A 17,687-nucleotide genomic window follows, 5' to 3' on the forward strand; every position below is an offset into this window, starting at 1 on the left:
GGGGTCCCTGCAAAACCCCAACTTACCTATAAAAAAAAATTAAAATTGTACTGAATATTTTACGGCCTACACCATACGATGATCTAAACCGTCCATTTAATAGGCCACAATATAAATTGATTGTTCCCAAAAAATAATTTACAGATGATAATCCTTTGTTCATGCACGCCCATTGCGCGTGCGTGTTTACTAGTATAAACTAATATGGCACAATGTATCCCCGATTGATCAGAACCGTCTACTCAATATACAAAGGGTTAAAAAATAGACGGTTCAGGTCAACCAAAGGTGGGACCTAATGTACTAACCGGTTTTCATCGGAAAAAAAAATGGGGGACGACGACCGACAAGATAAGTTGAAGATAAACTTATTTAACTAGGATAACCAATCACAAGAACAACATATCCAACTAGGACAATCCAAGAATTTCTATCACTAAATTTAGGACACGAATGGGCAAGAATCCACAGTACATACTGCACATCTTAATGATGATCGGGACCATTGTTCTTACGTCTAATGGGTCGTCTCAAGGCTCTAGGACCATTCGATCATGGTTGGACGAACATCAATAGAACAAAATCATGATGGTACCAGATCAACGGATAGGATTATCTGGAGCCCAAAAGATCCAATTCATGAAGAAGAAGAGATGTCCTCACTCCCCAGTGTGGATAAGGTGGAGCGAGCACTCTCTCACCCCTGTTCCAAATGGCACTCCTCACTTCTTGTAATACGAGATCTTTTTCTCCCTCCTTTTTCCACCTCCCCAATCGACATGCACACTGAGAAATCACCCAACTTATTTTAGTAGGAGATTAAGACATCTTTTTCCCCATCTTTAGGGCATGGCTGGGATTACCAGCTTTCCGTTGAAACCCACCTTAAGAAGAAGAAGAACAACAGCAACACCATCATCACAATCTCCCATCGATTCCAAGCTATGCATTTGCAGAATCCGTCTCCTCAATAACCCTAATTTCACCTCCATCTATTGTGTTCGATCGGTTTCCGCCTCTACGCCGCGGAGTTCAATAACCGCGAGGTTCGGTGGGGGAATCCGTCCGAACCAGGGAGATTCGAGGCGATCCAGAGAAAGAGAAACACGACGGGCTGAGTCCGACCTTGATCCCGCTCTCGATATTTCTAGTGTCAGGTAAACTCTAGAATTATGAATTAATCTCCTCTTTTTGAATTGTTAGAATTAGAATTTGGTTTAGATGGGAATTTGTGGAGCTGGTTTATGTGATGTGGAAGAATATTCGGATAAGATTGTGGGGACCTTCAGGTTTGTGTCAGCTTATAATCTATGGCGTTGATGGTCAGAGGTGTTGGGGAGTTGAGGGCGGTGATGTCTCCAAGTATGGGAGCCCACCTTGTAGTAGTTATCTTAAGCTAAATTTTGATGGTTCAAGCTTGGGAAGCTTGGGGAATCCTGGACCGACGGGAGTAGGAGACCAGCTTAGGAATGAGAGAGGAGAAACTATTTGGGCGTTCTTAGGTCCCATTGGGGTCACGGACTCCAATGAGGTGAAGATTAGAGCCGTGCATCAAGGAATGAAAAATTCATTTAAAAGACCTAGATGGTCAAAAAATGCAAAGAGAAAAAGAAATGAAAAAGTACGAACAACCTAAAAGGCTCGAGCAAAAAGGTCAAAAAGGTCAAGTAGGGAGAAAATCGTATTGCTCCAAGGATTCCAAATGAGCCCTGCTTCTAGCTAACTTATCCAGCCGATCTCCTAATATGCTGGAAGGAGATACTAGAATTGCTCACAATGTCCTTTTGATCAAGAGGAAATTTTAGTTTTTGGTAGGTAAGCCGAGGTTTGGCGAGGTCCCCTACTGGCTTATTAGATAAAGAAAAAGATATTACATTCATAGGTACAAGCAATGTTTAAAAACTTGTTGACACGATACAGAAATCGCCCGAGTCGACAAGGATTTTTCTTGGCTGCGCTCCGCGTTGCACCACATCCGCATTCCGCATTTTGCATAACGGAGTCAACAAAAAATCCTTTGACTCTCTTGAGTTAAGGCCGCGTCAACCGCATTCTTGACCGCGTACGCACTGAGTCGACAAGGATTTTTCTTGGCCGCGTTTTGCGTCACATCCGCGTTTTTAAACACTGGGTACAAGACACCATCCCTAACTCAAAACACATGAGAGAGGGAGATCCAAAAACTCAGGATAGACAAAAGCAGAACACTAAACCTAAGAGTTCAAATTGCTCGATACCCTTGAGTTACAAAACTAAGAGCTGAAGCTCTCCTTCTAGGCTTCATTTCCTTGCGAGGTGGCGCCTGAGGGCTATGAAGTATGGCCGTCTACCTAAGAAGTAGCCAACTAGACAATTTGCCCATTTGATTTTGCCCCCCAACCTCCCATTCATTGAAGATCACTTATGATTCTTCTTCTTCCTCTTTTGAAGGGGTAATGAAGTCGGGTTTTGTGCTTGGGGAGTGGCCAGAGTTTGTCTCAAGCAAGTGGTTCCATTTCTTTGGTTGGTGGATGAGTCCATTTCTTAGCCAGATTCGGGATCATGGATGTTTCCCGGGTGGATACCTCCACGTGGGGGTTCTGTTCCTCCTAGCGTTTGAGAATGTTTGAATGGGGGCTGGCGGGAAATGAAACTTTAATTAGTCCTTTTTCGTTGTAACCGGCGCTTGGAGGGTATTTAGCGTTCCTATTATCTTTTTTTCATTTTTGCCCATTCGAGATTTTCCCCAAGGTCGGAAGAGCAAATGGTGGCCGATAGATTTCTAATTTTGTGAAAGCTTCCCTTGGTCTTGTTGACCAGCACCTTACTATTTTCTTTTATCCTCTGGTGATATGAGATCCAGCGCTGAAGTGGAAGCTGGCCGGTCGTTTTCAGATTCCTTTTTTCCAATAAAGGAGGCTTTCAGGAAGCTGTCTTTTGAAACTTCCTTTTCCTTCTATTCTATCACCAAGTTTTCCTTTTCTGAGCTCTGAAGGGATTGATCAAGGTAGTTGTCTTTTATTCTTTTTTTTTCTGGACTTTCCTTTTTCTGGCTATGGTGTTTTTCTTGTGATTTAGCTTTCTGATCATGTTTTGACAGATCTGGAAAGTAGACTTTCTGGTTTTGAGAGCTAGTTTTCAGGTCTGAAAAGGTGGTTCCTGGCTCTTGTAATGATTTTCTGGGGGAGTGTACAGTTTTTAGCCTCTAGGTGCGTATTCTTAGGTCTGGGTGGATGAAATTGAAGTTTCACTGAACGCAGTAGATGGAGGATGAGATGGGAGGGTGTGATAGTTCTTACCATTGCCTTCATGGGCTTCTCATCTGAAAGCTTGGTTTCAAACCCATCCTCCTTTTCTATTGTAATGGTGATTTCTGGCTCTGGGTATTGATTTCCGATGAGGAGGGCTTCCTTCAACCTCTGCAAGCGAATGGTGCATTCTTGGTTTAGGTGGGAGTTGAAGGTAAGCTCATCCTCGTCCATATCTTGGTGCAGGAGAACTTTGGACTTCTGTTTGTTTCTTCCTTTTTTCTTTTTGCTTGAGGCGGTGGTATCCTTTGGACTCGAGGGTTCCTAAAATTTGGTGTGAGCACGGAGAGTTCTTCCTCAATCTCAGGCAGGAGTTGGGTTTTTTCGTGCTCTGTCAAATTTCCAAGTGTCCATCTGTGATGATCGAGAGGTGGCTCGACAGATTTATCTGGATCCATCCAACTAGTGCTGTGTTTGCGAGATGGAGGAAGGCATTGAGTTCAAGAGGTGAAATTTATGTATGAACTACGAGAGCAATTTTTAAGGAGCTGCATTGCAAAGGGAGAGATTAAAAGTGACATGTCATCCGCCATCTCACCCTGTGCCAACCAATCAGATCCCGAGTAGTTTCAAGCGGCTCCTTTGCCGCTTGATTTTAGAAAACCTCATATATATATATATATATATATATATATATATATATATATTTTTTTTTTTTTTTTGTAGTAGTAAATAGAAACTAAACATTACATTTTTTTCTGAATTTTTCTGAGCACTTCCAAACATTACTCAATTTGTTTTGTAAATTTACCGTGCCAAATAATTCCATTATCCAAACTTTGTAACTATGGTTATAAGCATGCTTGTCTTGTCTTTGAAATTATCCTACCATGCTTTAAATTCCTTTATCCCGGATCTAAGTCTCATTCTCATGTTCATTTGAAATAGGTCACCTTCTGTAAGGCTAATAGATGGACAACAGAATATGGTTAGTCCTTTTCTTTTAACTCTTATCCTTGTGATTTCAATATTTCGGTAATGAGATTTCTATTTTTTAGCAAGCTACTGTTGTTCTCTTTTGCAGATTGGGGTGGTGTCAAAAAGTGAAGCCATTAGAATGGCAGAAGATGCTGAACTTGATCTTGTATGTCTTTTCTAAAGCATTTCTGTTTAAACCATACTTTATGGTCCTGATATATGTCATTTGGATAGAACAGATTTGAACATATAGGTTTTCATATAATGTTGAATAGATTGCTTTTTAAAATCTTGTCATAAAACTCACTGAATAATTTGTGATCAATACATAAGAAGACATATCTGTTTAACATTTGAGTGCTGTGAGTGTGCAGGTGATATTATCCCCGGACGCAGATCCTCCAGTCGTCAAAATTATGGATTACAAGTACAAGTTATTCTTTTTCTTTTTTTCCGTTGAATGGCAAAAGAGTTGTGGGGTGACAAGTAGAAGTACAAGTTATTCCATATCTGCTATTAGGGATTTGCTAGCGTCCATTGTGAAAGGCATTTCGCAGATGCTCTGTTGCATGTCAGAGCAGCCACAAAGGCTCACTTTTCTGCAGATTTTGTCTTTATTCACGAGGTGGCTGCTCTGACATGCGACAGAGCATCTGCGAAATGCCTTTTGCGATGGACCCTAGCAAATCTCCTGCTATTAAATATTACTTTGCTTATAGTTTTGAATATTCATTCACTGTTGCTTTAGGAGAACATTTAAAAAAAATGAAAGTTACCAAATGATCATTAAAGAGTTGTGGGGTGACAAGTAGAAGTACAAGTTATTCTATATTTGCTATTAGGGATTTGCTAGCATCCACTGCGAAAGGCATTTCGTAGATGCTCTGTCGCATGTCAGAGCAGCCACAAAGGCTCACTTTTCTGCTATTAAATATTACTCTGCTTATAGTTTTGAATATTCATTCACTGTTGCTTTAGGAAAACATTTAAAATAAATGAAAGTTACCAAATGATCATTCAAGATTTATTGATTGAGCATTTTCTATGTTTAACATGTGCCAAAAGTTTCTGGAAATATGATTGTTAATTATGATAATTTGATGCTAGTCTTATATGATTTGGTATTGTATATTTAAAGCAGTCTATGGGTCATGCATCCAAAAGTTTAAGAGGTCATTTGTCTCTCTTTTTTTCTTTGAGCAAATGGATGATAGCTAAGTCTGGCAATCATGCATTACAATTCATAGGAAAGCTTATTGTATGGTGTTACATAATTAGGTTATCCATCATTTGGATTCACTTGATATATATGCAAGTCTCAATCAGTTTGTAACATGACAATCCAATAAGGTCATACCTTCCAAAAAAATCCAATAGGGGTCATTATGTAACTTCTACCCTTTTTCTCTGTGTGCTATGACCCATATACATGCTCATTCCTCCACATTGAACTATTTTATCATGGGCTGAATGATTAACTGGGTTAAACGGTCAGATGGGAGTTTTCACATTTATCTCCACACTTTTTTTTTCTTTGAAGATTTAGCTGTCAGAATTTTTGTTTGCTCTTTAAGAGTTTTATTATTGTTCGTTTCTCTATTGGCATGCGGAATTATTTTATCCAGAAAAGTAGCAGCTAAACATGTGGTTTTCCTTCTGTCACAGCAAATACAGGTATGAACAGCAAAAGAAAAAAAGGGAGCAGCAGAAGAGAACTGCTGGTGAATGTCCTGTATTCCCTTGTGGTTTTTATTTATTGTCTTGGAATACTTTCTATTTTCTCAAGAAAGCTATAGTACTTTACATATGACAAAACAGTACCCACTTATATACCTCCTTAACATGCAGCAAGCCGTATGGATATCAAAGAGGTCAAAATGGGGTAAGATTTGGGCATTTCATTCTTCTTTAATTGAACTTTCATAAGTGACTATTGCCCATACTGTCCGGTATTCCCTTCTTCTCCTTAGTGTCTGACTAATCATCTGGTGGAACTTAGCCCAAGTTCTAACCAGTGATATATCTTGAATAAAACTGTTTGATAGCCTTTTCTGATTCTATTTAATAAACGTAATTAACTTCCTATGTATGCATGACATTTGGAATGTGCTAATTTTTTTCTTGCTTCACTTTGCTGCTTCAATATGTGCTGGGGATTGAATCATAAATCACAAATGCACTTCCAACCCACTTTCATATTTAGTATTGGTTGAATTGGTAAGATGTGTTTTATTAGGTGGCTGTGTTTAAAGGAGAAGAGACCTGGTGCCACTGCATCTAGAAAGTTTGAACCTTGGAAAGGCTTAGCTAGCCACCTAGTTGTTACTTGTTAATTTCTTTAATGCAGAATAGATTGCATCAGTTAGAATTAATATTTCGTACAAAGTTTGAAATGGGTAAGTAGCATGCGACTTCAAAAATTTGTTGATAGCCTGCAGATTAGTTATAGCTTCCTTGGTTGTCAATATTCTTCTTGTATGACTGACATGGTTTATGAATTATCACTTGCATTTGGAGTTAAGAAGATGCATATCACCGTATTAACGTTGTTTAGTCCATATAAAGATGCCAGAGCATCTAATAAATGTAGAAAATGTATTTTTAAAGCTATTGCAATTCACCTTTTTTTCCCTTTTCTGGTCACTTATATTAAAAGAAAAAGAACGTACAGAGCCAAAACAAGGAGAAAGGAAATCTGGAAACATCGATCCACAAAACAGAAATAAAAAGGAAGAAAACACTCAGCTAAAGGGAGCCTTGTACTAATAGGCAAGGACAAACAAGAGATCATTTTAGCAAGAACATCAGCCTTCTTGATGATCTCCTGATGAAGATTTTCATAAGAAACTTCCTTTGAATAGCAGAAATCTAGACTCCCCTCAATAGGAAGTCTTCATGGAAACCGCTACATTGTTCTCACCCACCTAATGATATTCTAAGAGTGGCCTTTTGATGACATCTAGCTACTTGAATAGCCCCAAAGCACCATGCCCACCTCTATATGTCACCAATACTCGTAACTGGTATTCCATGGGTACTTTTGTTTGTCGAATTAACTATCATGCGTCAAATATATGGTATTTTTGTCAAATTCAGTATGTTACCCAGTGTTTCAAAATGCAGATACGAGTCAACATGCAGCCAAAGCAAATCCTAGTCGACTCGGCACGACATGGTCGAGTACTCGGCTGAGGAAGCTTAGTACTCGATTGATGTGGTCATAACTCGAGGTATTCAAAAGAGTTTTGATTGACTTTGTAGGGCAAAATGCGGGCTCGGACAAGAACACGGCCACGGTAAAAAGGAGTCGACTCGGGGGATTCCACGATGATGCGGGGAAGATTTGAAACCATGATGCTACCTATCCTTTGTTAGAATAGCATATTTGCAATGTCTCAACTTTGAGTATGTGTTATAGATGCTATAATCTGTGTATTACTAAATCCTTTTTCTAGGTTAAAAATGTTAGATGGTCTAAACTCTGAACTTTCTTACTTTTATGTCTTGTGTTGTATCACATGATATGAGATCCCACTTCCCCAACACAATATTTTACTAATCCATTACATATGTCAGTTCACACTATACAAGATCATATCTATGTCCCTAAATTTTGGAAAGTCCACTCGTATCTACAATCCTATATATGAGACCTTATTCATATAAATATCTAGGTATTGTTAGAAATAGCGGATAAGTCACATGATAATATGTTGTATACATAGTGTCATTATGCTGTGCCTCTTAATCAGTGGGAGTATTCTAATTATTTGACTCTCTATTATGTATATAAGTGACGGATTAGAGATTGTAGAAGGCATTAAGGGAATCGAACAAAAAACCCCAAGAATTGCTTGGGGTTCTCTTCTTGTCTCTTCTCTTCATCGTTCACACTCATTCTCTCTCCTATACACTGGATTGCGAGAGCTTATTCATGGTATCAAAACAGATGCATTTTCCACATCCATCCATCGTTTAAAAAATCCTCAGAGCCAATCATCAACATTTTTGACTAGAGCTCATTTTACCTTTCTCTTGAATTATTATTCAAATCCGATTTTTTCCGTACCAAGTCAGTAAAATCTCCATTTACTTTCATTTGAGTCAAGCTTCCGGAATTAATTTCATTGTAGGATTCCTTTACTATATGATTGAAAGATTCATCATAGTCAAGACCAAGTTGGTTACTTGTCTTATCTACTTTTATTTTTGCAAGTAGATAAAATTGTATATATCTCAACTGAACTCAACTCAACTCAACAAAGCCTTTGTCTCAAACTAGTTGCGGTCGGCTAAATGAATCGTTTTCTTCCATTCTATCCTATCCAAGGGCATGTTGTCTGTTATGTTCCTAGCTATCAAGTCTTTCCTCAATGTTTCTACCCAAGTTGTTTTCAGTCTGCCCCTACCTCTTTTTACTCCATCAATTCGGCACGAGTCGCCTCTTCTCACCGGAGCATCCAAAGACCTACGTTGGATATGTCCAATCCATCTTAAGCGGTGCTCTCTCATCTTCTCCTCAATTGGAGCCACCCCCACCTTTTTACGAATGTCTTCATTTTTAATTCTATCTAGCCTTGTGTGGCCGCTCATCCATCTAAGCATTCGCATCTCCGCTACACTCATCTTATGCACATGCTGCTTCTTGGTGGCCAACATTCTGAGCCGTATAGCATGGCTGGCCTCACAGCTGTCTTATAAAACTTTCCTTTCAACTTGGTAGGGATTTTACGGTTGCACAAAACTGTAAAATTGTATATATTTACTGTTTTTTTTTTTGTAAGATGAGGGATTAAATTAAAAGGAGAAGGAATACAACAGCCGCCCCACATCTGAGTAAGACATTGAAAGGGGCAAGGACCATAGATAAGAATGTACAACTAGAATACAATATATTTTTTTCAGATTTTGTAAAATCTGAGAGTAGATATATAAAATTGTATATATCTACTGTTTTGTCAGATTTTTTATTTTATCTTTTTCACCCATTAACATCCCACAACATTCTTATTGTTGGGACGAGCCACTACTTCCAAACTTCCATTTTAATGTGAAGCAAGTTACCTCTTGCATGGAATCAATCCACTTTTTCACTATCACGATTTCAACTAAAGAAGATGGCTTGATTGGTGACACTCTTAACTTGTACATTCAGGGCTTGTTTGTGTTTATACTGACGAGTATAGTGCTTCTCAGAGGCTCTATAACACCTGAGTCGTTACGCACCACAAGTGATGAAGAGGAAGTAGGCATTGAAGTAGTAGCTGGTATTGTGATGGCTAGACCCTTAGTAGGCAGGGTTTTAAATTTCGGTTTCAGATTTGGTTTAACTGAAATGTTTCGATTTCAATTGAAAATTTCGGTGCAAATCCTATAAAATATCGGAAGCGTATGGAAACATATGCAAACAATAGAATTTTAAGATGGAACTTTTGGAAATGCTAGAATAAGCACAACTACACATTTAGAAACCATCACACAAGCAAATCAGTCATTCAAAAACATCGAACACCTAGTGACATACGTTGTCGTGCATGGCTGATAATTTAGTACATATCTTATTTCACATGTAAATCATATAAATATTTATACATAGTACATAAACTACATTTCACATGTAATTTATATAATTACTATTAGGTGACACATACTAGTACAATCATAGTTTTAAAACTCCCCCGCATCATCATGGACTCCCCCGAGTCGACTCTCCTTTCCCTTAGCCGCATTTTGTGTTTTGCCGTATAGAGTAAATAAAAACTCCTTCGACTATCCCGACTTATGACCACGTCAACCGAGTACTCAGCCTCTTCCGCGCCGAGTTGTCAAGGACTTTTCTTGGTTGCATTTTGACCCGCATCCGCGTTTTTAAACACCGAGTACAGTATACCACTTATACACTTACAGTTTTGGCTTTGATAAGTACTAGTAAAAACGCACGTGCATTGCACGTGCGTCAACTAAGGTATTTTACAATAAAATTTCGGATAGCATAGAAAACTGATTTTATAGAAATTTTCCATTTTCCAACTAAATAACATAAGTTGTCAAGTAATGAAAATAAGGTGATAGAGATAGAGAATTGGCAATATAAAATAAGTTGATTCTAATACAAGCTTTCTATTGAACCTGAATAATAGAAGGAAAATTATATATTGCACTCCCACACTACAGTAATGAGTTAATGGCTGTACTCGTTTTGTACACTTCTCTAATTGAAATAAGCCTAACAACTCTGAAACTTAGCAATCAGATAAGGTTTGATATCATGGAATCCAAACATGGCCTTTTGTCAACCTTATTGATTTTCCATAAACATAAATAATACTAATATGCCCCGTACCATTTATCAAGTAAAATAAAATTTTAAAAGTCAATTTAGTACCAAAATAGCAAAAATATGAAAACCATAACATAGAAATGTACGTGCTATTTTTTATCAGAGGAATTAGACCTGAGCAGATCGGAGGGTCAGGATCAACCTATGGAGAAGATTTTCAAGGCACAGACTATTTTACTTCAGGGCCCAACAAATGAACGGTTTGGATCACCCAAACAATGGAAGCACCACTGTTTTTGTTGGGCCGTATGGGCCACAATGTACATAGGTTGTGCCCCAAAAATCATTTCCCTAGGATGATCCCAACGGTCCGGTCTGTAGAAATTTCCATCATGTAATTCCGATTTATAGCTGCAGAAGTTTAGTGTGTATTTTATTTTGAAATATAACTGAGAAATTTAGGATAAGATTTGGTTGTAGGCCTGTCAACGGAAATGGATGGTTCTGATGGGCGTATGCTTTTGGATCGTAGGGCATAGACCTGGAAAACGGCCGAGCCAGGCCGGGATTGACCCGGCCCGAACGGGTACGGGTCAAATTGAACCGGAAAATTTTACGGGTAACTAAGCTTGGACCCGCACCCGGCCTGTACGGGCCTGGTAGAGCCGGGGTCACCCGGATTTTAGACATATTTTGTAAGGTTGTTGTTTTGTTCGTACAGGGATTTGCTAGTCACCTTCGCCAACCCATCCTTTGCAATTGCATGCGATCATGTGATGTTAGCCCATTTATGTTTGTTGACTTTTTGAGACATTTGTCTGATCGTTGACGTCGTGTAAACTGCAAAGATTGGCAGAAGTAAGATTTGTGCAAAGGTGGGTAGCAATAAATAATAGCTTCACAGATTTGTTAAGTGTTTTTTTTGTTTGTATAGGGATTTGCTAGCCACCTTCGTGAACCCATCCTTTTCAATTGCATGCGATCATGTGTTGTTAACCCATTTATGCTTGTTGACTTTTTGACACATTTGTTTTATCCTGGATGTGGTGCAAACTGCAAAGATTGGCAGAAGTATGATTTTTGCAAAGCTGGGTAGCAATAAATATTAGCAATATATAATAATGATGCGGGTACTAAGTTTTAAATGAAAAATTACGGCAACATGGCAGTAAAGTAGAGAAATGACGACAAAAAATACGGAAACGGGTAGCAAAATATGACAATTACAAAAAAATGAAAGCAAAGTAGAAAAATTACCAAAAAAGGAGACAGCTGGCGTTTTTTTTTTTGGACGCATGTGCGAGGGGCATATGAGAAGCGGAAATGACGAAAACCGAAGTAGTGAAAAAGGACATGCGTGGTAGTTTTACGGAAAGTAAGGGGGACGCATACGACAATAGAAGGAAAGAACGTGCCGAAAAATATAGGATTCTCGCTTTTAGTATAGTAAGGATTTCTATTTTGGTATGTGTTTCAGTAGAGATGGAAATGGAAACATTTTCATCATTTTGTGTCTGTTCCAGTTGAATTTAAAACCACGGTGATCATAAAATGAAGCTCATCAAAAGTAACATGCGTGAGTTCAGAACTTGCAAGATGATGGATAACACTGATGCCCTTTATAATCAGTGCTATATTCAACGAATATGCATGCTACGACCTTGGAGAAAACTATGTTTGCCACTGTCATTGGCCTTTTTAGAAGATGATAGAAAATATATGAGATTACTCCTCTCTAAACTGTCCAATGATCTTAGAGAGGAGTAATCTGGTATATTTTCTGTCATCTTCTAAAAAGCCAATACCTGTTGCAGCATTGGTTAGAGCAGCATTTTAATATTGTGAGAAGTAGTGTAAAACCCCTCTAAGCTGAGGGGAGCATTAGGAGATACCAACCTCAGTAATGTGAAAGTGTTTTCTTTCTGCAACACCATTCTAAGCCAGAGTGCAAGGGTAGGAGAACAACAAGCAGTTCACATTGGGTAGACAGATCATGGTAGTGAAAAGCCTTCTTTTCACTGTCCAATGTGAACAACAAGCAGTTCACATTGGGCAGGGGGATTTCTATTTTGGAAAATGCGTAAGTTATCTCTAAATCTCTGACCCATGCAATTGCTTTCAAACCTCATCTTTGGAAGGCGAGAAGGTTCCCTCGGATGGGATGACTCGCCAAAAGTATTAATTAATTGTAACTGCAAAAGAAGTTCGGGTTGGGACACCTGGGTTCAGGTCAGTGGTCTTATGGTGGCGACACAAATTATAATACGCACTGACTGGAATTCGCAGGGTTTCATGGGTATCGTTCACATCTAAGTAAAAATGGAAGAACAAGATCCCCTACAGCAGGAATCATACTCATGCCCAGGGGGCACAAGAGAAAGTTGTTCATGGAGATCATGGTGCTGGAAAAAATTCTTCACAGGATGAGAAGGATGATTTATGACGAAAGGAGAGCCTCCATCAACGACCTCACGCATCAAGAGATCTCTGGAAAATTACTAGAGGAAAGGCGTAGGCGGAAGAGACTATGGGAATTTTCGAGGGAGGCGGCTATTTCTCATCTGGAGGAAAAAATTGAAACTGGAAGAAATCCGGATGCGGTTTTCATGGTTCTGCCGATTACCCACCTTCAAAATCTACTGGACGAACTTGGAAAATGCTCCTTTTAGTCGAGCTCTGCGGGGTTGGGTTGGCAATGAGATTCAGAGGAATCAAGCACCCTATGATCTGATGGAGGGAAGGGACTATGAATGCAATATGCATAAACAATTAGGAGGAAGCATATATTGTGTTGATCAATTAGCAGTTCCAGGTCTAGACAAATATACTAGGGGGCCATTTTGAGGATGGGTGAACAAGAAGTTCCCTAAAGGAATAGAGGCTTCATCGGTCACCAAGATTTTGGTGGAGGCCCGCAATGGACTTAGCAAAACTTCCTGAATTTTTCCAGAGGTGACTACATCTATAATGAATGGAGAAGGAAAGAATACTTTGGAAGGTGGCTGGGACTTGATGATTTCAGAGTTGTTTTTGGGAGGAGCTGGAAGACGGTTGGGAGGGTCAATCGTTGGCTTTATAGTTTTCCTTTTTTGTTTTCAGGTCTTTATAGTTCCAGGTCTTCATACATTGTAATACTTGGGGGACTACTGGTCCCACATGCATGTATTCTTCGTATGATTTTAATATATTTTTGTCATTTGTAAAAAAGGCAAAAAAAACCTTCTTTTCTCTTGGGTGATAATCGAAAAAGATTTTTTTTGGGTTTGTTGTCTTAACTTAAAGGATGAGGAGATTGCCCCCTAAGTCCATCTCCTTGGTCGATTACATAATATCTTTGTGTCCTCTTTCATTGTGGGTTGGCGACTTTTGGTTGGAAACCTATGGGGGAGTTCTCCGTCCAATCGTTATTCTTTAGTTTGGTGAGGAGTGCTAAACTATCTTCCATTAGTCACATTTCTGGGTGGCTAGTACCCCACCCAAAATCCAAAGTGCTTGTTGGATGGTTGCACACGAGTAGATCAATATGCTGAATATTCTTAAGCGAACGAAGTGCCACTTGGTGAATAGATGTGTGTTGTCCTAGGGTGGCCTATGAATCTTGCAAGCACATCTTCATTCATTGTATGGTGGATACTGGTTAGAGAGGTGTGGAGTCACATTCTTTGACTCTTTGGAATTTTGTGTGCTTTTACCTCTTCAATCCTCTTGGACCAATGGCATTGTCCTCACCTTGGCGAGAAGGGGCTACTTCTTAGTGGATAATAACTTCTGCGGTGACGTGGGCTATTGGGTTGGAGAAGAATTTTAGTACGATTGGGGGCAGAGAATATTTTATCTTTCAAATTGTAGGTGAGATCAAAAGCCTTATTTTTCCATGGGTGAGTGCAAGGAAAGAATTTAGACGAGATCAAAAGTCTTATTCTACCCAAGTTCTATTTTGCAATTGTGATACAATCATTAGAGATAGAGTTTGCAAAGAAAAGAGGAAAAGAGTTTGCAGAGAAAAGAGAAAACTAAGTCAAGTGGGTTCGTCCACCCTCCAACTCCCTGAAGCTCAATTTTGGCTTTCCCTCTTTGGCAATCAGGGGCCTGTGGGCATTGTAGGTGTGGTTTACGATCATGTTGGTAAAGGATATTGGGGCCCGGGGTCGTGGAGATTTGATCATAGAAATTTGTAACTGTAACTCACATATTTTCATCTTGGACATCCCCATTGCGCCAATGATGTTGCGGACAGCCTCCCGCTCAGCGGTGCGGTGGGTGGCTAATCTATACCCCAGCTGAAATTTCCTTTTTCACATCTATTCAATAAAGCTTCGTACCACTACCGTTTCCTAAAAAAGGACTGGCAACCTGTTGGGTGGGTAACCATATAGCAGATATTCTTGGACACAAAGGATTGAAATTCCATGGCAACTCGAGGAATTATCCTCTATTAATCTCTATCTTGCTAGGGTGAATGGGTATCTGATATGTTTTATGAATGATTGGGTGAGGATAAAGTAGGTCTTTGATGAAGTTTTAGCTATTTTGTGGATATGTAATGTCTTTTTGCAGACACAGTAGGTTTCCGTTTTGGCATAACAATCTGTTCTATGCCTTTCATATTCTGTACACAGGGGGACTCCTGGTCCCCTCTGCTTGTAATGATCTCAGTATATGAATATATTGTCAATTTAAAAAGAAAGAAAGAATTGAAATTCCATTTCTTCGTCTTTTCAGATCTGGCTTCTTGATTTATCTATTCCCTTCTTTGGGGTTGGATAAATGTGCTAGAAATTAAATAATGATCTCAGCATATCATTTTATAACTAGGCTTATATTATTGTTAAGGTGAAAATATATTTCTAATTAATGTTATAAATTCTCTTGCTCACATTAATAGGTACAACATCGATTCTCATGATTACTCTGTGAGACTGAGAGCTGCTCAGAAGTTTCTCAAAGATGGGGACAAGGTCGCTTATAACTTTCTCATATCCTTGTAAAATGGCTATATCTAGCCTCTTTTTCTTTGGTTATGGTCAGACTGAGACCCTCAAGCCAATTCCTGCAGGTTAAAATCGTAGCAAACTTGAAGGGCCGTGAAAATGAATTTAGGAATATTGCTATTGAACTTGTCAAGCGATTTCAGAATGACATTGGAGAGGTATGGACTATACCCTTTTCTCACAAACTAAGATACACACACACACACACATACACACATAGGCATTTGATTTTTGAGTCTTATTTACTTATGCTCCCTGTATCATTTGATTTTCTTTGAAAATATTATTGTACTTTATAATCATTCTCATGAAACTTATGACGACACCCTTTGTGTGTTTCAATGATGGGGTTGAGCCTCTTGCTCTATTGGCAAAAGGCTTTCAATCCCAGCTTACCTACGAAAACAAGTGTGTTTCAGTGAGGTTTTACATGTTGCTTATAATCAAGTAAACAGATTTGGGAGCACGTAGAGAGTCCTTGTATCTGGGGACGCCCTTACCCCTGAAGTGTACTGGTAATCTTTCTTTCAATATAGTGATCTTTTCAGAAAAAAAATAAAAAAAATAAACAGGTTCATACGTCCACGCCTGATCTGTGATCAAAGGTCAATTTTACTGGAGGTGTGTCCTTATATGGAAATGTTAAATGTTGAAATAGATTGCTGCAAAAATCTCACATATGACACTTAGAAGTTAGAACATTTTTTTTCAATAGGAAAATGGATGTGCATGTTAGCATTTTCAACCAGCAAAAGGAACAACTGTTGTAGAAGCCAGAATTTTATTAGAAACTCGGAGCAATTTGAAGCCAGTATCTGGACATCCCTGCCATGATTGTTATTTGAGCAACTGTCATATAAAGGGTAGTCCATAGTATATACATTTAAGTTGGATAGCTAATCACAGTGAGAGCATGTTTTTCAACTACGAAAAAAATTCATGTAATATTTGTTTACCCAAGCTGAGAGGGGCGATTTTGTTTGTTTGTTTACCCACTCTATCGCATGCCTATAACATGCTCTCCTCTCGATTTTTTTTATTTGTTTATCAACCCCTATCACATGCTCTCGCGATTATTTTTTTTTTAATTTGTTTAGCAACCCTATCACATGCTCTCCGAAATCAATCTCTCTCTCTCTCTCTCTCTCTCTCTCTCTCTCTCTCTCAGCTCACCCTTCTCTCACCTTTGGTAAACAAATGTTCCATGATTTTTTTTTCGTGGTTGGCAAACATGCCCTTAGTTTGCATGAAAGGATCTTAAAAATCTTTCTCCATGCGAAAGAGAAGCCTCATATCTTAGAAACTATCTATAGGACTCAAATCACAGACAGGAATGATTTCTCGTTACTGAAATAAGGCTCAAATTCACCGAATTGCATATTTTTCTGAAATGACAAAAGATTTATTAACAAAATAATAATAATGGGAAATGGTATTTTCACCCCCTTTTCGTACTTGGGACACCCCCTTCTAGCGTATTTGGGACTACTCTTTTTACACTATAATGGGTGTGGCCCAAGTACGAAAGGGGGGTGAATATATCACTCTGCAAAATAATAAAAAACAACAGAAAATTCAAAAATGGCTGTAGGGGCTGAGATTTTCCCGCTATCAATAGACATGACAGAAGTTGCTTCAATGATGAATAACACTCTGCATTTATATTTCCCATTCGTTCATTTGTTTTTTATCTGGCATTTTGCAGCTTGCAACAGAGGAGAGTAAAAGCTTCAGAGATAAGAGCATCTTTATTGTTTTGATCCCCAATAAAGCAGCTCCACCAAAAGCTCAGGAACAACCAAAGAAAAAGGAGAAACCAGTAACTGAAGTTTCCGCTGGTGTTTGATGAAGCCATGAACTGTAAGGAGGGTTTTAAGATTGTACCATGAGAGCAGGTAATCTTCATTTATACTATCTTCTACTAGATTTCAACAGCTCATTTTGTACAAAGTATTGTAATACAATGGGCTCCCCTTGACCTCAACATATTAGTTAACCGGATTAAGTGTTACTTTCCGCATTAGCCATCATTTTCTTGACTTTCACTCATCAGATGTTTCTTAGTAGTAAATGCTTGGATCAATTGCTTCACATAGACGGTTTAAAATAAACAACTCCTAATTGAATGGTTAAAAATCCATTTATTGGATGGTTAGGATGATCCAATAAGTGTCATTGTAGCTCTATAGATTAAGGTGGGTCCTATAGTTT

General features: G+C 38.8%; 1 protein-coding gene across 1 annotated transcript; it reads left to right on the forward strand.

The window, feature by feature from the left end:
• Positions 1 to 644: 644 nt before the first annotated feature.
• On the forward strand, positions 645 to 17,506 carry LOC143879588 (translation initiation factor IF3-2, chloroplastic-like). Its single transcript, XM_077382044.1, has 9 exons — positions 645 to 1,157; positions 4,176 to 4,215; positions 4,312 to 4,371; positions 4,580 to 4,632; positions 5,871 to 5,926; positions 6,054 to 6,087; positions 15,371 to 15,443; positions 15,542 to 15,634; positions 17,182 to 17,506. Exons 1-9 carry the CDS (start codon positions 850 to 852, stop codon positions 17,320 to 17,322), a joined length of 858 nt encoding a protein of 285 aa, XP_077238159.1. The 5' UTR covers positions 645 to 849; the 3' UTR covers positions 17,323 to 17,506.
• The last annotated feature ends 181 nt before the right edge of the window (positions 17,507 to 17,687 follow it).

This window comes from Tasmannia lanceolata, unplaced genomic scaffold, assembly GCF_043159265.1.
Source record: "Tasmannia lanceolata isolate RefF3 unplaced genomic scaffold, GAP_Taslan_0.1 ptg000006l, whole genome shotgun sequence".
In the NCBI taxonomy this organism is placed as follows: Eukaryota; Viridiplantae; Streptophyta; class Magnoliopsida; order Canellales; family Winteraceae; genus Tasmannia; species Tasmannia lanceolata.